The 20,712-nt window shown below is 56.7% G+C and overlaps 5 protein-coding genes across 5 annotated transcripts; 3 read left to right on the forward strand and 2 right to left on the reverse strand.

Annotated features, from left to right (window-relative positions):
- The first annotated feature begins 1,359 nt into the window (after positions 1-1,359).
- On the forward strand, positions 1,360-2,185 carry BJ171DRAFT_533681 (uncharacterized protein). The gene has a single exon (XM_053112803.1). The coding sequence runs from the start codon at positions 1,408-1,410 to the stop codon at positions 1,945-1,947; it is 540 nt and encodes a 179-aa protein (XP_052962030.1). The 5' UTR covers positions 1,360-1,407; the 3' UTR covers positions 1,948-2,185.
- Positions 2,186-3,107: 922 nt separating this feature from the next.
- BJ171DRAFT_533684 (uncharacterized protein) lies at positions 3,108-6,966 on the forward strand. Its single transcript, XM_053112804.1, has 7 exons — positions 3,108-3,276; positions 3,387-3,660; positions 3,755-4,229; positions 4,442-4,678; positions 4,929-5,427; positions 5,530-5,632; positions 5,805-6,966. Exons 1-7 carry the CDS (start codon positions 3,222-3,224, stop codon positions 6,895-6,897), a joined length of 2,736 nt encoding a protein of 911 aa, XP_052962031.1. The 5' UTR covers positions 3,108-3,221; the 3' UTR covers positions 6,898-6,966.
- A 2,182-nt stretch (positions 6,967-9,148) lies between these two features.
- BJ171DRAFT_533689 (iron permease FTR1/Fip1/EfeU) lies at positions 9,149-11,517 on the reverse strand. The gene is made up of 4 exons (XM_053112805.1): positions 10,905-11,517; positions 10,434-10,778; positions 10,253-10,341; positions 9,149-10,082 (listed from the first exon to the last, which is right to left on the reverse strand). Exons 1-4 carry the CDS (start codon positions 11,040-11,042, stop codon positions 9,614-9,616), a joined length of 1,041 nt encoding a protein of 346 aa, XP_052962032.1. The 5' UTR covers positions 11,043-11,517; the 3' UTR covers positions 9,149-9,613.
- Positions 11,518-11,983: 466 nt separating this feature from the next.
- Positions 11,984-15,052, forward strand: BJ171DRAFT_533690 (Cupredoxin). Its single transcript, XM_053112806.1, has 8 exons — positions 11,984-12,309; positions 12,433-12,481; positions 12,568-12,662; positions 12,844-13,103; positions 13,238-13,389; positions 13,462-13,987; positions 14,143-14,346; positions 14,511-15,052. Exons 1-8 carry the CDS (start codon positions 12,146-12,148, stop codon positions 14,786-14,788), a joined length of 1,728 nt encoding a protein of 575 aa, XP_052962033.1. The 5' UTR covers positions 11,984-12,145; the 3' UTR covers positions 14,789-15,052.
- A 453-nt stretch (positions 15,053-15,505) lies between these two features.
- On the reverse strand, positions 15,506-16,331 carry BJ171DRAFT_533697 (uncharacterized protein). The gene has a single exon (XM_053112807.1). The coding sequence runs from the start codon at positions 16,281-16,283 to the stop codon at positions 15,744-15,746; it is 540 nt and encodes a 179-aa protein (XP_052962034.1). The 5' UTR covers positions 16,284-16,331; the 3' UTR covers positions 15,506-15,743.
- Between the last annotated feature and the right edge of the window lie 4,381 nt (positions 16,332-20,712).

Raw genomic sequence — 20,712 nt, forward strand, 5'->3', positions numbered from 1 at the left:
AACGGACCTGCATCAAACGGAACCCCCACGATGCCGCGAACAAACGAGGTCAAAAAACGAAGAGCATCACTGGGCGGAATCGAGCTACCAAGGATATTGCTGACTCGGGGCACCGACAGTAAACGCGGATCCGAAGTTGATGTGGAACAGGGCCGTCGAGCGGTTCGGCGCAGTCGCCAGTCCATCTCGGACATGATACGAAAGCCACATCCAATATTAATCATGCTTCGAAAGCTGCGCGAAAATTTCATGGGAACAGCCGCCTTCAAGGAAACGATCAAGTTCCTGTCGAACGAGGTGACGCAGATCATGGCATGGCTGGCGGTTGCGGTTGTTGCGCACACGTTCGTGACGGGAATCTTCATCATTGCGCTCTACACCGTCATGCCCGGGATCTGGGTCTACAACTTTCTCCAGCTGTTTGTGATTGCCTGCGCCCTGCTGGCCCACCATGCCAGCACCCGCATCTCCGACATCATCCGGCTCTCGATGACCGCAAGCGACCTGGTCCGCGGGAAGATCACCGTGGCCGAGATTGCCGACTTTTGGGTCAAGGGAAAGAGGAGCCCCGGCTACAAGATCATCCAGATCAGCTGCCTCATCGAGATTGTCTCGGAGCTGATCCTGATTGGATGCAGCATCTCGTTCGTGTGGGACGCCACCGAGACCTTCCTGCTCCAGGGAACATGCAATCCGCCAAACTATATCGGCTCGGTTCTGTCGCCCAACATTGCCATCCAGCAGTTCATCCAGGGCGACGCCGACTTTGCCACCGTCTACAACTACGGACTACCGCTGTCGGACGGCATCATCGGCGCCTGGGCCGGCTGGCCAATGAACAATCCGATGGACTCGTTCACGATCGAAGGCCAGGGACCGGTCTACATCATCCAGGCCGAGTGCGACGACGGACAGCCGCAGCCCTCGATCAACACCAACGGCGCCTCCAACATCGTCAGCTCGGTCCTCTCGTCCAGCAGCCGCGGATTCATGCTCGAGATGAGCGTCACGCTCCCGGCAGGAAGTGTCTTTGACGACATTGCCCAGACCGTCGTCAACTCGACCTTCCAGCAAGAATGCGTTGTGTTTGTCCAGGTCGGAGTCGGAGTCATCCAGTACAGCTTTGTGTCGGACCAGTGGTCGATGGTGACGGGCGGTCGACTGGTGGCAGCATCGAGTCCCTCGAGGTCGTTCTCGGTGGCCTATCCGACATCGCCGTCGAGCTTTGCCCGGACGGCCCAGCTGGCCTTCCGCGAGACCACCGACAGCTACGGAGTGCTGCCGCTGATCCGCCAGAGCGTCTTCCAGTCGGTCCTCAACGCCAGCTACTACCCATCCCAAGGCGCCACCTTCTGCAACTACCTCTCGTGGGCAACCTATCCTGACGGATACTACCACACCGAGGCCATGTATCGGGGCGTGGCCGTCGGGATCGGAGCGTCGGCACACTACGCCATCATGCAGTACAATCCGTCGCTGACGGTCAACTGCGACTACTACGGGTTTGCCGGAGCCGGAATGCTGTCGATCCCGTCGCTCCCGATCATCATCGCAGCGATCGGCTCGATAACGGCGATCCTGAGCAAGGTTGCCGAGATCATCTACTGGGTGACGATGCGGGCGACCATCAAGACGCCCGGATTCACGGAGGCCCGCCGAGCGCTCCAGCATCCGATGCGATTTGCTCTTGATACCGCCCACACTCTGTCTCGGTTCCAGACATCCAGTCCCGACGACTACTGCAACGTCACGACACGCAAATCGGTCCGGGCCATCGGCAACCGGATAGTGCGGTACGGCGAGGACATCAATACGTGCGAGAACGAGATCGGGCACCTCCAGATCGGCGAGGCCGGGTTCATCTCGACGGTCAAGGAGGACAAAATGTACGGCGGCTTCACCCCGACGGTGCATGCCGAATGGGACAACTTTACACAGAACAACTAGCCAGCGCCACGACGGCGGTATGGGATTGGGTACGACAGCCTTGGTACAGAGCGAGGCGGGGTGGCAAAGACTGGGAGCCAAAACGAGGTTGCAAGACGAGGCAACAACCCACAGAGGGTGGTATTGAGTGGCAGCAGATGGAAGAGAGTCACAAAGAGTTGTATGGGATGTTATCAACTGTCGCTGAATGGCAGAGCATCTCGCTGAATGGCAGAGCATCTCGCTGAGTGGCAGAGCACGTCGCTGAATGGCAGGGGATGGCATTCAGTGGAATAGAACCAATTCAACCCGAATAAACTGAATGGACCAAGAGATGTGAACATTGAGGAAAGCGATCGAGGGTGCCGGTAGCGAGATGCTCAATGTGATCGAGACCAACGAGATGGATCATGGATCGCAACTATAATTCTCATCGCCATCGCCATCACTGTCGTCTGCAGAATCGAGCGCAGGTTGTCCCGTCTCGCCGCAATGTCGTCGGCAGGGCATCATCGGGGCATATCAAGGCATCATCAGGGCATCATCAGGGCATCATCAAGGCGTCATCAGGGCATCATCAGGGTATCGGCATGGTGCAAATCTGTCTGCCCTTGCTTGCATCGCACATCGACCGGTGAGTCTGGCCCAGTCCGGCCCGAGCCGGACCGAATCTTTGCTTGGATTGGCGAGTCGGCCATCAGGCCATTCTTGCCGTTCAAGTGCCAGCATGCACCTTGGCTTGATCGGGCCAGCCCAACCTCTGTCCCGCCAACAGCTCGTGCTCACTCCAATTGATATGTCGATGGCAGTTACGATAGGAACGCCTCTTTGAGTGATTGACTCCCAGGGGATCAGCTCTGTAGGATCTGCTCTCCAGGGATCAGCTCTGAATGATCAACTCTGGGGATCTGTCTTCTGAACGGGCCATCCATGAGCACAGCCGGGCGAACGAACCCTTCCCAATCATGCCCGACCTGTCGCAGGTCATGACGATACTCATGATCGCTATGGCAAGGTCCTTGACCACCATTCAGCTCAATCACTTGTTGGCGGGGCCGCCGCTCGAGAATATTCTCCGTCCACCGACATGTAACCCCGTCACAATATTTGAGGACGCCCAGCCTTCATCAGAAGTCGAGTTTCACTGGATATCGCCTTGGTTGGATATATCAAGAAACAAGTCAAGACCCTCCGCGCCGACGATCCATTCCATCGCTTGAAGAGCTTATTCGAAAGGCGCTGAGACCATCACCTCTCGTTCGGGTCTCCATCGCTGTTCAAGTCGCGTCGCTATCATGACCATCCTCAACTCGTGCCTGCTCTGGCTCCTGCCCTTGCTGTCTGGTCTCGGTAACATGATGTCGCATGATATGGACTGGGCACACCCTCATGAATCACAAACACGAGAAGCTGATTTCTTTCGGACTGTTCCCTTGATATGACCTGGACACGTCTCACAGGCGCATTCTGTCAGCAACCGAACGTGATCGTTGCAGGAATCGGATCCAATACTCCCTCATCCCTGTTCCATGCAATCTCCGGTGTCTATTCCAATTATGATCCGGGTTGGGACTACAGCTATACCAACGTCGGCTCCGGAGCAGCTCGAGCTGCTCTTGCGGCCGGTGCTCCGAACCTGACATGGGCCGCCATCGACGTGATTCCCTCCAACGTTTCGTATACGGGGCCAGGAAACACTCTCGGGTATTTTGTTCCCGTCCCAGTTGCGGCAAGGTCAGTTGCTGTGCGTGCTCATCCAACTGCCATCGCAGCGACCCGTGAACTGAATCTTGTTCCTTGATTATCCTCGCGATGACGGGGAAACCAGCTGCATTGCCATCGTATATCACCTCAACGTCACCAATCTCACGCTGACTCGGCAGAACCTGGCCGACATCTTCAGTGGCAAGATTGCCTTCTGGAACGACACCCGCCTCACCCAGAACAACCCAAACCTCACCACGATCACTGCGCGTATCCAAACGATCGTCAACAGTGGCGCCTCAGGACTGACGGCAAACTTCCTCTCGGCTTTGAACAAGTTCGATCCCACCCTGAATCTCACTGGGACGCGATACTATCCGCTTCCAACCTGGGGCCCTGCAAATGCTCCTCTCTCTGGCTCAAGCGACAGCATCCTGTCGGACGGCGTCCAAGTCGTACCGTTTTCGATTGGGTATGTCGATTTGCCATATGTGAACGCCACCCTATCTGGAATGGCATCCAGCTTCAATCTGTACGGGATCGCTAACATCATCAACAAGAACGGCGACACTGTCGCTCCATCCGTGCAGACGATGAAGGCAAGTGCGATCCACTCGCCCCTCCCCGTTGTGGGTTGGGATTCGTTGCGCACCCGATGCCTCGGTGGTATCAGCGCGACCATGATCGTCCCACCCACATCACTGGATATCCTGTTCGAGCTGGTGATTGTGTGCACACATCAACGCACATCCGCAGTCCAGCGAGTCACGGAGCTGATGGTCCTCTGCCACCGACTCTCCTCCCCGCCCAGGCTGCTCTTTCTTCCCCCATCACGGCCAACATCTCGGCCCTGCGACACATCTCCAACGACATCGGAAACGCCATCCAGTCAAGCTACCTCGACTCGAGTGTCCCCAATGCCTATCCCCTCATGGAACCGACCTTCTTCATTCTGCGCCAAGACTCGCAGCTGTATGGGGTCAGCGCCGCAGAGATCCAAGCCACCCTGCGATTCTTGTATTGGATCATATTCGGCGGCACCCAGACGGTGAGTAGTCGTTGACCTGACTCCAATCGTTGCGCCGGCGCTGACAGCACCAAAGCACCGACAGCACCAAAGCACTGACCATGGCTCGCGCCTGCTCACCGCCCGTTCTCATGGTCGATTCGATACCATTTGCGATACTCGCTGGTCTGGCATCTTGCTGTGTTGTCATCAACTTCATTACCATCGGCACCACCGACATCATCAACATCATCTGCACCACCGGCCTTGCCTTGACAAATACGATCGCCAGACTCTCTCGACCGAGCCGATCGCATCGCCGTCCACCGCCACGTACTTCGACCAATACAACTTTGTCCACTACACCGACCCGAACATCCGCCAGTTCGCCTACGATGCCTTCATGCTGGTCACCCAGGGCGGCCAGTCTCTGTATGACCCAGCCTCGCCCTGCAATCCGTACTTTGACTCAAACAACATCTATGTCAGCGCCAGCTCTTGCAAGCACGGATACTGCATCGTCGACGGCCCCTTCCAGTCGTCGTCGATAATCGAGTGCATCTGCGACGTCGGCTACTACAACAACCAGCAACTGGACTGCTCGGAGCCATCGGCGCCATTCATGATCCATTTCAACAACCTGGACTCGGACAATATTGTGATGCTGGTGTTGCTGATTGTCACGGTGCTGATCAATACCGGGATCTTGACGCTGATTGTCCTGTGGAGGAAGAAGCCGGACATACAGGCGATCTCGCCCAACTGCTGCTATGTGATCATGGCCGGCGCCTGTAAGTTGCCGATGTGCGATGGGCGCTGGTGCTGTCCTGCATTGCTACATCATCTTGCTCAATGATGTCGTCGTCGACTCGCTCGCTGCCTCGAACAACCAGTGTTTGGCCAGGTTGCCGCACTCTTCTTCTCGGCCGATCCGAGTCCCATGGTCTGTGCCGGCCGCATCTTCCTCCCGGTGATTGCGTTTTCGTCCGTGTTCAGGTATGGTGCTGTTGGGTCTCATGCTCTGGAACACCACCGCAATGTTGCTTCATCGACATGGCTGGGACTCACTTGTGGACAGCACCAGTCGTCGATACAATCGGCCATCGCACTCACCCACTCACTCACTCACCCACTCACTCACTCACTCACTCACTCCCTGTGCATCCAGCATGCTGCTCATGAAGTCGATCCGCATCTACATCATCTTTGGATACAAGCGCATCCGCACCATCAAGACCCCCGACTGGAAGCTCATCCTCGCCTCTGCCATGATCGTCGGGATCGAGATTGTGGTCTGCGTCGCCTGGGTCGCCATCGGCAGTCCCACCGCCGTGGTCGAGGGCAGCTTCTACGCCCTGGTGTGCGCTTCGGCTCACGGCTCCATGGCCGCCCCCGAGATCCTGATCTATGTCCTGAACGGAGCCATCCTGATTGGCTGTGTGGTGTTTGCATATCTGACCAGAGGCGCCCACGAGCGCTTCCAAGAGTCCAGGGTCATCGGACTGTGCAGCTATGTGGTGTCGATGACGCTGCTGCTGTGTCTGCCGATGGTGTATGCGCTCTCGGAGGAGCTGAGCTCACAGGGCCTCTATGTCGTCGGGAGGATCATTCTCTCGTGTCTGGTCATCATGGTCTCGTCCTTGATCCCGATCATTCTCTTCAGCACAAGACTCCTCAAGGTGCTCCAGCACAAGCCAGTCGGGAACGACAACGAGAAGCAAACGCAGAGATCGTCCCCGACTGCCACCAACCGGTCGTCCGTCACAAGCCAAGGCATGGCCAGAGCCTCGATCGTCGCCTATGCTTACGACTGCGGCCTGCAGGGCCTCAAGTTTGGAGGCGCCTGGGTGTCGTCGACGGTCCTGGTCTTCACCAACCTGGATCTGATCGAGATGCGGGAGGCCGACATGGACGGGACCATCCAGGCCAGCTTCCGCTTCTCATCGTGCGAGTGCGAGCTCTGCGACCCCGAGAGCGACCCCGATGCAGAGAAGGTCCTGGCTCGAAGTGTCCGGGTCCGCCGCAACAAGGTGACGTATACACTCGAGTTTGGGTCAAAGGACACCGCCGGCTCGTTCATGGCCAACTATGCCGACGTCAAGGCAAAGGCCGGCACTGCCGCCGTGAAGGGTGTCGGCGGAATCAGCGGCCTTGGAGGAGCCGCAAAGCGAGACAAGACCGTCTTTGGGCTGCTCGAGGCAAGCGTCACCGGCACCAATGAACCCAGAGATCGCAAATCAGCGAACGACCAGTCGGAGTGATCAATGGGCACCGAGCTTGATGGATCGGATGCGGGCCATCCTCAAGCACCACATGGCCGAACTGGCAGGGCACTGCAGAGACCAAAGCCATAGACAGCGAAGCTGATTGGGCTTTATGCAACTAGAGTCGGGGATGAATTGGAGGCATGGAGATTGTCAAGGTAACAACAATCAACGACTTGGGAACAATATACTCCGTCCTCGACAACAATCGCGGCATGGAGATGCATGACCACACTTGGATGTGCCCTGTCGTCACAGACCGGTGCCTTGGCGATGATGGCAATGGATCAGTGGGACATTCCTGGCAAGAATGGTGGCGAGCATCCCGGACAGGCGTTGTCGACGAACAGCCACCAACAGACACACTTCGGTTCAAAGACGACCGTGTTAAACTATTAGTCATCATGTTTTATGGTGAGAAAGGGCGAACCTCTGTTGCTTCTTGATTGGTATATCGCATGTCTATAGTGGGGGAGGGCTACTTTTGTAAAGCGACCCAGAGTTTTGGTGGGCCCAATGGGTTCATCAAAATGTTACTCGATCATAGTCGCAGTTTTCCGAACTACAGTTGCCTCTGCTTTCCACGGCAGAGGGCATTGTGCGGCCTCTGAACACCATCCCTCCATTCGCCGCATCAAAGGACCACATCGATATGAGGCTTTGACTCCATTCCGACACTACTCGGCACCTCCTCACGCACACACACTGGAGAACGCCTGGAAGGGATATGAGAACTCTTGTCGAAACGGGAATAGTCGATTCTCAGATCCCCGCGTTGATTTCGTCCAATAAATCAGACGATGTGTTCATCCGAGCACAGGGGGCAAACTCGGAGGTGCCAGGCCACAGAGGCGGGTCTGCAAAGTGCAGACCACACCCCACTTCTCGTCGAGCCTCAGAGGCTCTTGAGAAGAATATTGCGTGCTCCATTCACGTCTCGATCGATGACGGTGGAGCACTGGTTGCAGTTGAATGTCTTGGCTGCCCCAAGGTCTCTCTTGATGAACCCACAGTGGGTGCAGGTCTTGCTGGTGTACTCTTCACCGACCACCCTGACAATGGTGCCATACTCCTGTGCCTTGCATTGCAGCCAGGTTGCGCTTGCTGATGTGTCTGAAACCATGGTAGTTGAGCTTCGGGATGAAGATGATGTCGTAGTTGGAACAGAGCCACTTGGCTGCCTTGCGATGGAGATCGTCGACCAGGTCTCGGATCCGCTCGTTCAGCCGGGCAATGGCCCGTCGCATCAACTTCTTCTTTCTCCGCTGCTTCTTGGTCAACTTGGCCATCTTGGACTGGACCTTGCCAACACTTCGCTTGAGGTCGTTGATCTTGGAGTATCCACTGACATTGGGACTCCAGGCTGTGACCAGCCCAGAGGGGTCGAAGGTGGTGATGAAATCGCGCACACCAGGATCGACAGAGACAACCCTGAGATCACCCTGAGGAGCTTGGCTTCGCTCCTCTTTGGTAGTGGCTCGGCGACGACAATATACACCTTGTTGGTGCGTGTCTTGATCAGGCGGGTGTCATGGGCCAGGGGGAGAGTGAGTTGCTTGCCTCGCTCGACTCGGTCCTCGGCATTGAGCTTGAAGGGATTGAGTCTGTTCCAGAAGCTGTCACCCTTGACGATCTTGCCCCAGTGCTTCTTGAGCAGGACACAGGACTCTTGGCTGACCCGTTTCTTGCTCGAGAAGTGCATGTCGAATGAGCTGGGGTTGTTGCCTTGGGCTTGCTGGGACAAGTATCGCTGCTGGTTCGAGAACCAGTTCTTGACAAAGTCTCGGACCGAATCGTCGATGAAATCGGCAGCGACACCCGTCTGGCGGATCCAGTGGTCCTTGTCGTAGCAAGACAGGACACCGACTCGCTGTCTCAGGTGTTCCAGGAGGACTGTCTTCTTCTTCTTGGGTGGATGGGGCTTGGGTGGCTCCGGAATCAGGATCTCGCCGAGGTGATTCTTCCACTGCTTGTCGGGGTACTGCTTCTGGAGAGCCTTGCGGGCAGCCATGTATGGCTCTCGCTCTCGTTTCCAGACTTGGAGTCAGTGTGATGGTCTGCTCGCTGGTGGGATGAACTGACTCTGGCGTAACAAACTATGGACCTGGTTGTGATGGGCTGGGTGAGGCAGAAGACTCGCTCAATGTCCCGCACATTGTAGAGTCTGTGTCCATTCTCGTTGGGGCGGATGTATCGCACTTTCCCAGCATCGACCCACTTGGACAGGGTGGATGGGACGAGGCCGAACTGCTTGGTGAGTTTGTGGATGGATATATATTTTTCATCGCTCATGGCAGACAGGGTTGTTGTCGATGCTGGCCCGCTCTTACCCTTGCCCAAGAATCAATATCAGCCTGAATCGATGCACATTATGAACGGGTACTGGCCTGGACGACGAGGATACTCTGCCCCAATTCAGGCTGGGCTCATCCTCGTCGTTTCGTAGTTAGCGGTCAAAATCTATCAGTTTTAAAGTGTTCGTTGTTGTTTTTGAGCCAATGAGTGGTGCTTGATCATTTGGCAAAACGATCGGATCGACCGATAGCGACGAGCGTCATAGTTTGTTTGAAATACACATAAATGGTGAATGGTATGAGAACAGTGTGGATCGAGTCATATCAGATACATGAAAAGTGAAAGCCATAGGATTGCAGGATGGTCTGCGAACCATCTCGAATGTGAGGATGCGGTGTCATAGCCAACGGTCGGTGGGCTAATCTTGACGCTCAACGACGTGCTGTGGAGTAACAACGGACTCGCTTTGGTTTGGATCAAGGCTCTCGACCAGCTGAGACTCTGAGTTGGCGCTCTGGCTTTGGCGCTTTCGATATAGCTTCATGATGGAAAAGCTAACTATGGTCACCAGCCAGTAGACGCAGTACCCAACAACAGAGCCGATGGTGGCAACGTTGTTCCAGCCCAAGAGCGCGTTGAAGATTTGCCAGCCGATGTTGTCGGATGTCTTGAGCATCGGATTGCAGCAATTGAGATACCACAGCGTGGATCGCACATCGACAAGAGGGGTGCCAACGGCACTGTCGGGATCGGCCAAACCGAGGTTGCGGGAGAACATCTGGGCCTCGAGGAGGTAGACGCCCTTTGAGAAGAGACCCGAGCCCATCAGCAGCATCACAGCGGTGCTGCAGATGAAGAACCACTTGAGCTGGATCTTTCGGCCACCCCTAAAGTGGCATCGAGAGGAAGACGAGTGAACCAACGGCGATTAGTTCATGTCGAGCACAAGCCAGCGCATCTCGGCCGATACTCGTGCGCTGCCAGACTGCCCTGTGCCCCGGCGGAGGTACTAGTTGCGACTGTGGCTGCTGCAGCTGGGTCGAAGTACGACACTCACTTGTACATGATGTATCCGATCAGACAGCCCAAAAGGATGCCGCAGATGGTGGCCAGTGGAATAGCCCTGACGTCGTCCGTAAGCGAAACCTATCCGTGGCAATACAGTCGCTGATCAGTTCCTCATCCTGGCTTATGTGGCCGCGGATATCGAGGGAGACGACACAATCGATGAGACTTACTCCGCCGACGATGAGAACACCCTCGACACCTTCACGCACGACCGAGACAAAGGGCAGGAGCATCAGGGCGTATTTGCCCTTGCCCCGCACGGTCGGGCGCTTCTCGTTGGTGTTCAGGGACTTTTCGAGCTTGTCTTTCCAGTGGTCGCGCTTGGACTCGGAGGCCAGCATTGTCAAGCTCATGCCGCCGATCAGGAACGAGGCGATCAGCGAGAAGCTGCCTTCCCAAGCCAGCTCGTTCTGGGACCAGGCATTGGCGCTGTTGGCAGCCAGATAGAAGATGGCAATGAAGACGGCGCCGATGATCAAGCTGACAAGCAGACCCAAGGCCGTTCCGATCCACACCTGAAGAGGAAACATGCCACGCCAATCGGACGGGATATCAGCGAAGCGCAACTCGATCCAAGACACGAGCCCAGGGCCAGGCGTACTCATTTGCAGGCAATGCACAGAGTGCGCCGACGGGCTTACTTGTTTGCGGAGGTGTTTGGAGATGATGGGATCCGGGAACGCTTGGGCGATGAACGTCAGGAGGACCGAGACGATGATGGCGGCCTCAAAGGTCTCGCGGAAGATGACAAAGAAGATGGGGATTGAAAAGTATCCCATGGTGCATCAACTGTGATTCGAGGGGAGGTAGCTTTGGACGGAGAGATACGGAAAGCTGTTCAGCGCAAGAGCAGGATACACTTGGACGAGAACAGGGGAGCGAAGAGTATGAGGAGCGATCCAGGCACGGCCCCAAAGCAAGTGGGAAGCAGAGGGTGCAGAACGCAGAGGAAGGCGATTCGAGTTCGTCGATGCGAGCTTGCAGCCAACTCTGCGCGGATGGTGAAGATGCAGGACCGAGCGGGTGATGGGTGAGGTTTTATGCAGAGCTCGGTGCGGGTGGGCGACCGGACAGGTGCGGACGCCTCGACCGGCCGGCTTTGGTGGCCATGGCAAGGGCCAAATGGCAACCAAGACAAACGACAGCAAAGCCACGCCCGGGGCCAGAGAAAAAAAGTGACTCGGATGGGGTCCTCGCTGGCGATCTCATGGAGGCCCTGGCCAATGGGGGCGCAGCGGACCAAATCAGCCAACGACACCCGGCGGCCAGGCGGCCGTCGCGGCAAGGACGGGCCCAGGCAGGCATACAACTCTGATCGTTGTGCCGCGACCCCATGGCGAGCCAGGCTGCGGGCTCACACGAGCGGCGCTTGTGGGTCGCGGTGCGGATGGTGATGCGCCCCGTGCCCAAGCGCAAAATGGCCGCGGGCGGGTCGCCCCGCCAATCGGCACCACCGGGGCGTGCCGACCAATCGCACCAGGCGGGCGTGTGTGCGGCCGCCTTCCTGTTTAGGCAGCCTGTGGCGCACTGGCTGGCCACAGCGTTGTTTGAACCGACCCCGCAGTCTGTGTTGACTGGCACAGTGCGTTGCTTCTGTGGCGTGTCCGCCTCCCGCTGATTGGCCGCAGTGCTCTGGGTCCGGCGCGCTTTGTCGGTCTCTGCTTCTTCGGCCCGGTTGGTCTGCCGGCCGATCAGCGCATGCGGATATAATCCCATAGCTCGCCCTCGCCATCCCTACAACACATCTCATCCCGCCGCCTGGGCTCCCTGCTTTGCCCCCGCCTTCCCAGCCAGACTGCCATATTCGCACGTCGGCAACGCTGATCTCTGACACCTGCTCCACAGCCCATCCCGAACACTCGATCCCAAACACTCGATCCCAATGGCCAAAGCCAGCACCCTGGGCGTGTGGCTGTTGCTCGCCACTTTGGCCTTCGTCGCCAGAGCCGCAAACGTTACCGTGAACTGGGATATCACCTATGTCTACAACGTCAACCCCGACGGCCTCGCCGCACGCTGGGTGATCGGCGTCAACGGATCGTGGCCGTGAGTACCCGCCGCTGCATTCGCTGGATGTAGTGTCTGCAATCGCTCCCAACCAGTGCTGCACTACTGGCTTCCTCGCCATGCTGGTTCTCATATTCCCGGATGACTCTTCATCGACTCCAGCATCCCCGCCATCAATGTCACCGAGGGCGATCTGCTCATTCTTAGTGTCGTAAGTGTGCATCCGCCCACCCACGCATCTGCTCCATCCATCCATCTGGCTCGGCCGCATCTAACTCGGCCACCACTCGCTTGCAGAAAAACTCCCTCAACGTATCGACGTCCCTCCACACCCACGGCATGTTCCAGAACGGAACAGGATATTATGACGGCGTGCCCGGTGTGGTGCAGTGGTAGGTATATCTGGAATCGCTGCATCGCTGCATCACTGCCGCAATGCATGTGCTGCTATCCAACAGTATCTAGGCACCATCCCGCTCCAAGTGCACCCCATGCACACTCCGTCCGACTTACAATCATATCATTCGGTGCCATCGTCGCATGCTGAAACAATGTCCTGCACGCACCTCTCAGCCCCATTCAGCCTGGCCAGTCCTTCACCTATCGCATCCCCATGCAGCAGCACGGCACCTACTGGATCCATGCCCACTACAAGGGCCAGTACGGCGATGGCCTGCGCACTGCACTCATCATCAAACCCAAGGCCGCCGAGGTATACAAATATGACCAGGAGTACACTGTTGTCCTCTCCGACTGGTACCACACTCCCCATGACGACCTCATGGTGTGGTTCATGAGCCCTTACAATCCCACCGGATCCGAGCCCATTCCAGGTAATGTGCCCCGCCTTGAACATGCTGCTACAACTTCTTCCACACACATCGCAGAGCTACTCACCCCCAGCCTGCATCCAACCCGCTCGCCGGACGCTCCTACTGACTCGTTCCTGTGATTCTCCTTGATCCAGACTCGACTTTGATCAACGACAACTCGGACAACAGCACCTTCGCCATCACCGCCGGCAAGACTTATCGCTTCCGTCTGATCAACGTGTCGCTCATGCCATCGATGTTCATTTCCATCGACGGTCACAACATGACCATCATCGAGGTCGATGGTGTATGTATTTAGTCAGATAGCAGTCCCGCTCTCATTCATCAGACCATTGACGCCTTCCTTCCACCACAATAGATTGATGTTCAGCCGTACACCGTGCAATCGTTCGCCATCACAACTGCCCAGCGATACTCGATCCTCGTCACGGCCCTCAACACCACCACCCAGAACTTCCAGTTCCACGCTGACACTGACCCCAGCATGCTGGACTTTCCCGACAAGTGCACCAAGCCCAATGCGACTGCCACGTTGATCTACAACGCCACAGCTCCGACGGCCGTCATGGATCGTGTGCCCTGGAACATGACCTTCAACGACATGGAGCTGGTCCCGGTCGTCCCAGTCGCCGCGGTTGACCCTGACACATCCTTTGAGCTGAATGTTATTCTCAATGTTTTCGACGATGCCTCCAACCACGCCACTTTCAACAATATTGTCTACGCTGCTCCTCCCGTCACTCCGGCTCTCTGGACTGCGCTGACCATGGGCCCGCAGGCCACCGATCCGACTGTCTACGGTCAGAACAGCCATCCTCTGGTTCTGCAGCATAACCAGATGGTGCAGGTCGTGATCAATAACCTCGATGTCAAGGGCCATCCCTGTGAGTTTGCGACCACTCGACTGTTGATGCTGTGGTGCACTTCGGCGGCTGTTGCGAACCCCTTTTGGCAGTGTCCCGGACGATTTGCGATGCATGAAGAGGGTCCATGGAATGTATGCTGGCTCGATCGGCTCACCAGGCTGCTCTTCTCTCAGTCCATCTCCACGGCCACGTCTTCCAGGTAGTCTTCCGCTCCACCGAGGCGGGGCAGTACTACAACTCCAGCATCGTCATCCCTCCTCAGCCCAACCCTGTCCGGCGCGACACAGTCATTGTTCCTGGCACCGGCAGCGCCGTCTTGCGGTTCCGCGCCGACAATCCTGGCATCTGGTTGATCCACTGCCACATTGAATGGCACTGTGAGTATTGCTTGAGAGTCGGGTGTGAGCACTCCCACCCCCCTGGCGCACAAATCATTGTTGCACTGCATCGAAGCGATGTCTTGTGTTTTGGACATTGGCAGCGCTGTGAAGTGAACCTTGGCCACTTGTCCTGATATTTGATACCCTTTCATGCTCAACAGTCGAGGCAGGCTTGGCCGCCACTTTCATCGAAGCCCCGCTCGAGATTCAGTCCCGCATCGCCGTTCCCCAGGAGCTCAGCAACTTTTGCACAAACAACGGCTTCAAGACCTCGGGCAACGCCATGGGCAACAACGGCACGGACCTGACCGGCTACCAGCTCACGGCGCAACCCCTGAGCGGCAACTTTGAAACCAAGGGCATCATCTCGCTGGTCGTGACCATCGTCGTTGCCTTGCTCGGACTCGGCACCGTCGTGTGGTTCGGCCACCATCAGTAGGCAAGATGGCTCACCAGCGAAAGGTCAACGATCTTTCGTTTATTCCCTCCAAAACACGACCATGACTCATCCGTTCGAAACATGTCACGACTATGATATCTTTCGCAGTTGCGCAAGACCGACTTGCCTCCCCCTATCCTTCACTTGTATATCTATGTACCCCTCTCACCCAATGGAGCATCATTGGTTCATGTTATTCGTCTTCAAAAAATGAACGTCATAATATCGAGCTTTCGAAGGGATGGCATTTGTGTGAAACGAAAAGCGCTGGTGTGTCTTGTCAGATTCAGTCCGGCTCGGGCCGGACTGGGCCGGACTGGGCCAGACTCACCGGTCGATGTGCGATGCAGGCAAGGGCGGACAGATTTGCACCATGCCGATGCCCAGATGATGCCCAGATGATGCCCTGATGATGCCTTGATGATGCCCTGATGATGCCCTGATGATGCCTTGATATGCCCCGATGATGCCCTGCCGACGACATTGCGGCGAGACGGGACAACCTGCGCTCGATTCTGCAGACGACAGTGATGGCGATGGCGATGAGAATTATAGTTGCGATCCATGATCCATCTCGTTGGTCTCGATCACATTGAGCATCTCGCTACCGGCACCCTCGATCGCTTTCCTCAATGTTCACATCTCTTGGTCCATTCAGTTTATTCGGGTTGAATTGGTTCTATTCCACTGAATGCCATCCCCTGCCATTCAGCGACGTGCTCTGCCACTCAGCGAGATGCTCTGCCATTCAGCGAGATGCTCTGCCATTCAGCGACAGTTGATAACATCCCATACAACTCTTTGTGACTCTCTTCCATCTGCTGCCACTCAATACCACCCTCTGTGGGTTGTTGCCTCGTCTTGCAACCTCGTTTTGGCTCCCAGTCTTTGCCACCCCGCCTCGCTCTGTACCAAGGCTGTCGTACCCAATCCCATACCGCCGTCGTGGCGCTGGCTAGTTGTTCTGTGTAAAGTTGTCCCATTCGGCATGCACCGTCGGGGTGAAGCCGCCGTACATTTTGTCCTCCTTGACCGTCGAGATGAACCCGGCCTCGCCGATCTGGAGGTGCCCGATCTCGTTCTCGCACGTATTGATGTCCTCGCCGTACCGCACTATCCGGTTGCCGATGGCCCGGACCGATTTGCGTGTCGTGACGTTGCAGTAGTCGTCGGGACTGGATGTCTGGAACCGAGACAGAGTGTGGGCGGTATCAAGAGCAAATCGCATCGGATGCTGGAGCGCTCGGCGGGCCTCCGTGAATCCGGGCGTCTTGATGGTCGCCCGCATCGTCACCCAGTAGATGATCTCGGCAACCTTGCTCAGGATCGCCGTTATCGAGCCGATCGCTGCGATGATGATCGGGAGCGACGGGATCGACAGCATTCCGGCTCCGGCAAACCCGTAGTAGTCGCAGTTGACCGTCAGCGACGGATTGTACTGCATGATGGCGTAGTGTGCCGACGCTCCGATCCCGACGGCCACGCCCCGATACATGGCCTCGGTGTGGTAGTATCCGTCAGGATAGGTTGCCCACGAGAGGTAGTTGCAGAAGGTGGCGCCTTGGGATGGGTAGTAGCTGGCGTTGAGGACCGACTGGAAGACGCTCTGGCGGATCAGCGGCAGCACTCCGTAGCTGTCGGTGGTCTCGCGGAAGGCCAGCTGGGCCGTCCGGGCAAAGCTCGACGGCGATGTCGGATAGGCCACCGAGAACGACCTCGAGGGACTCGATGCTGCCACCAGTCGACCGCCCGTCACCATCGACCACTGGTCCGACACAAAGCTGTACTGGATGACTCCGACTCCGACCTGGACAAACACAACGCATTCTTGCTGGAAGGTCGAGTTGACGACGGTCTGGGCAATGTCGTCAAAGACACTTCCTGCCGGGAGCGTGACGCTCATCTCGAGCATGAATCCGCGGCTGCTGGACGAGAGGACCGAGCTGACGATGTTGGAGGCGCCGTTGGTGTTGATCGAGGGCTGCGGCTGTCCGTCGTCGCACTCGGCCTGGATGATGTAGACCGGTCCCTGGCCTTCGATCGTGAACGAGTCCATCGGATTGTTCATTGGCCAGCCGGCCCAGGCGCCGATGATGCCGTCCGACAGCGGTAGTCCGTAGTTGTAGACGGTGGCAAAGTCGGCGTCGCCCTGGATGAACTGCTGGATGGCAATGTTGGGCGACAGAACCGAGCCGATATAGTTTGGCGGATTGCATGTTCCCTGGAGCAGGAAGGTCTCGGTGGCGTCCCACACGAACGAGATGCTGCATCCAATCAGGATCAGCTCCGAGACAATCTCGATGAGGCAGCTGATCTGGATGATCTTGTAGCCGGGGCTCCTCTTTCCCTTGACCCAAAAGTCGGCAATCTCGGCCACGGTGATCTTCCCGCGGACCAGGTCGCTTGCGGTCATCGAGAGCCGGATGATGTCGGAGATGCGGGTGCTGGCATGGTGGGCCAGCAGGGCGCAGGCAATCACAAACAGCTGGAGAAAGTTGTAGACCCAGATCCCGGGCATGACGGTGTAGAGCGCAATGATGAAGATTCCCGTCACGAACGTGTGCGCAACAACCGCAACCGCCAGCCATGCCATGATCTGCGTCACCTCGTTCGACAGGAACTTGATCGTTTCCTTGAAGGCGGACGAGTTCATGGCTGCCGTTTTGACTTGCTTCAGGAGCAGCAAGACGGGATGGGCCCGGCCCAAGCTCTCTTGGGTCGATGTCCTGCGAGACCAGCGGCCCAGGCTCGGATTCAGCCAGACGTTCGCACTCTCGGTCTTGACGACCTTCTGGATGAATTGCTGATTACTTGTCTTGCCCATGTCTGTTCCCACCGCCAATGTGGTCCTTCCAAGCGAGAGGAATTTGTTTTTCTCATTATTCAGTGCTGGGCGTAGAGTTGCTCCCAACGACGCCTGACTTGCATCATAGCCTTGGTTCTCGTCACCGTTGTTACGTTGCTTCTGATGCTCCTGCGCCATTCCGTGCTATCACGTCGAGCAAGCCTCTTGCCGATATATAGGCGGTTATCGCTGGCTGAGGGGCGGCGATTTCTTGGGTTATGTGATCCAGAGACCCAAAGCCAGGGCTGAGCCGTGGCTCAGCATCGACTCGTACCTGATCAGCTTTCCTCGCTTTGAGCTGGCGTTGCTGAGGAACAGGTGCAGGGTCACCTTGGGCTGTCCCTGTTCAATCAATTTACCCAGTCGGGATCCATCCAGTCGTGATTGCCTGACGTATGCGGTGCTCCGCAGCAAGTGGACACCCCCCGCAGCCTGTCCATGTGAATCACACTGAGCAAGTATCGAATTTCTCCGCACGCATGTTCAAATACCGCTGCATTGAACGTTTCGAGCCCCACCTGCACACCCGATGCAGCCTGCTCTCAACCCCGGCTCTCGCTGGCCAGAAAGGAGCACTTGCCATCCAGCCGTCTCTCCCTGTCAAGCATTCGTTGCTCATCAGCGTGAGGAAATGCGCAATGTTCACATTGAACAAATCAAAACGGAATTCCTGTTGTTTTATCAGAGTTATGGCATTGTCCAGAACACAATGCGAGCTGGAGCGTCGGAGGGCAACGACACAGGGAGCTGAAGTGAATATTTGCGGCTTCTGTTCTTCACAAACAACTACTCCGAACCTTGTCAACGTCCGGTGCAAGTTTTGATTGTCCGTTGCTAGAGGCACAGTTGGGACATTTACAGGCAATCCAATAAAAAACGGGACACCCGGGTTTTTGACCATTCATCGAATATTTTGTTACCCAATGTTATCGCGTGCTGGCCATGACCATTCGCCACACATCCGACTTTCGCACCGCCGCATTGCGATGCTACGCCCTCATCCATAGCCTGCGTAAGGTCGCCTCCATATTCAGTGTATCCAAGAGCACCATCCATCGATGGCACCGAGGATGCAAGCTGGATGACCCATCCCGGGTCCCAGCTCGCAGATCCACTTTCTTCGAGCAGGCATGTCCAGTCATTCGCACCCTGATTGAACAGGACCCGTTCCAGACTGGTCCTGTGTTGCGATGCAAGCTCGAGTCCATCCTCCAGAGGAAAGTATCACTCTCACTCTGCCACACTGCCATCCACCGAGCAGGTCTCTCAGACAAGAGGGCAACACACCTCTCCAAGTCCAAGCGACTGGCACAGTTCAGGGACCAGGTCCGCTCCATCGACCCGCGGCGATTCGTTTTTGTCGATTAGACAGGGATCAGGAGATCCATTTTCCCTCTCTACGGATACTCACCGAAGGGTGCTCCTCTTCGCCAGCGCAATCACATGAAACACAAGTCTGTCTCGGCTGCATTTGCCATCAACCACTCTGGTGTGCTGCATCGCATGTACATCCCCACATCATTCAAGACACACTCGATGGTCGAGTTCTTTGAGCGAGCGAGCTTCCCAGACGACTCTGTGATTGTGATGGACAATGTCAGCATGCACAAGACAATGGCTGTCCTGGACTGCATCGAGCGCCGAGGATGGTCAGTGATCTTCACCCCATCTGCTTCACCCGACTTCAATCCCATCGAGAACTTCTTTGGGATTGTGAAGCATCAGTACAGGAAGGTGGCAGCGCTGAATGCGTCCGAGGGGTTCAAGATCGGGATGGTGACCCTGTTTGAGTCTGCCGTTCGGAGGGTGCTTCCAGATGTCTTCCCACGGCTGATTGAGCGAGCGATGCGCTTCTGGGGTTGAGCTCCCCAATCACGCCGCCATTTTCACGCTCAAATCCCTGGCTTGAACCTCTCGGCGATTTTTGAACAGGGTCACTTCCCCAACCAGCCCGCGCAGACGGGTTCCTGCTCTCGGGTATAAATGCCACACCTTCGTCCTGCTGCTTTCTTCCCTCATCTCGCCTTGATCGGATCATCGCGCTATTGTACGATAAAAAAGTCTCTGCTCTGACCAGTACCACTGGCAGGCATCCAGCATCCTCTGCCCCCATGCCTCCGAAGCGTAAGGGTACCGGTGATGGCCAGCCTCGGCCACCCAGGCCCAAGAAAGCCAAGTCACAGTCGGAGCCTGTCTCTGGTTCGTATTCTGATCCCACGCATGCTTGTTTCTCTGTTGCTCCGTCGCTCACCACCACTGCTTCTGCAGATCCAATGGATGTCGATCCCACCGAGCCTGGTCCCTCATCTGGTCCTGTCAAGCGATGTCGCAAGTGTGATGGTACCGATCACGAGCGAAGCAACACTAGCAAGTGTCCCGAATACCGGCCCCTCAAGAGTTCTGTCGTCCCACTCGTGGATGGAAGGTCATCCGCCCCTCAGTTCAGCTGCTTCAAGCAGACGATGGATGGCTGTTGTCTCAATCCCGCTCTCCGCGACAAGATCCAGGCCACCGTCGAGGCCATGACCCAGATCCAGTTCGAGGCATCCAGGCTGCTCAACCTGCACATCCTCCGGTGCATCGAGCAGGATCTTCCCGTCCCCGTCATCTCCAAGTCCACCCCTGCTTTCATCCGCCAATGCTTTAAGATCGTCCAGGCCGGTGCCCTCTCCCCGACCGGGGACAATGAGAAATACAACGAGCATCTGGTCGCTTCCTTTCGCGACTACCAGACCACTCGGCACGCAGACCTGCCTCCGGCCCCTTGTCTGCCTGATGGTGCTCACAGTCAGCTTCTCACACTGGCTGTCAATGCCTATGCCACCAACTGCACCACCCACCTCGACCTGGCCTACTGGCGACTCCTTCGCCGCTTCTGCGCTGCCGTCTTCCCAGCCAACAAGCATAAGCACGACGCCATCGAGGCCTGTCTCGAGCTCTTCGAGAAACCAGGGCAGACTCCACCCAAGGCCGATCTCGAGTTCCTCTATCCAGACTTTGGCCACGTCCTGGACGAGTTTCGGTACAGCAACGACCAGGACCGCTTCCGGGCCCTCCACCGCCTCTCACACCATGTGGG

The sequence above is a fragment of the Polychytrium aggregatum genome (genome assembly GCF_025602895.1).
Source record: "Polychytrium aggregatum strain JEL109 chromosome Unknown BJ171scaffold_91, whole genome shotgun sequence".
Lineage (NCBI taxonomy): Eukaryota > Fungi > Chytridiomycota > Chytridiomycetes > Polychytriales > Polychytrium > Polychytrium aggregatum.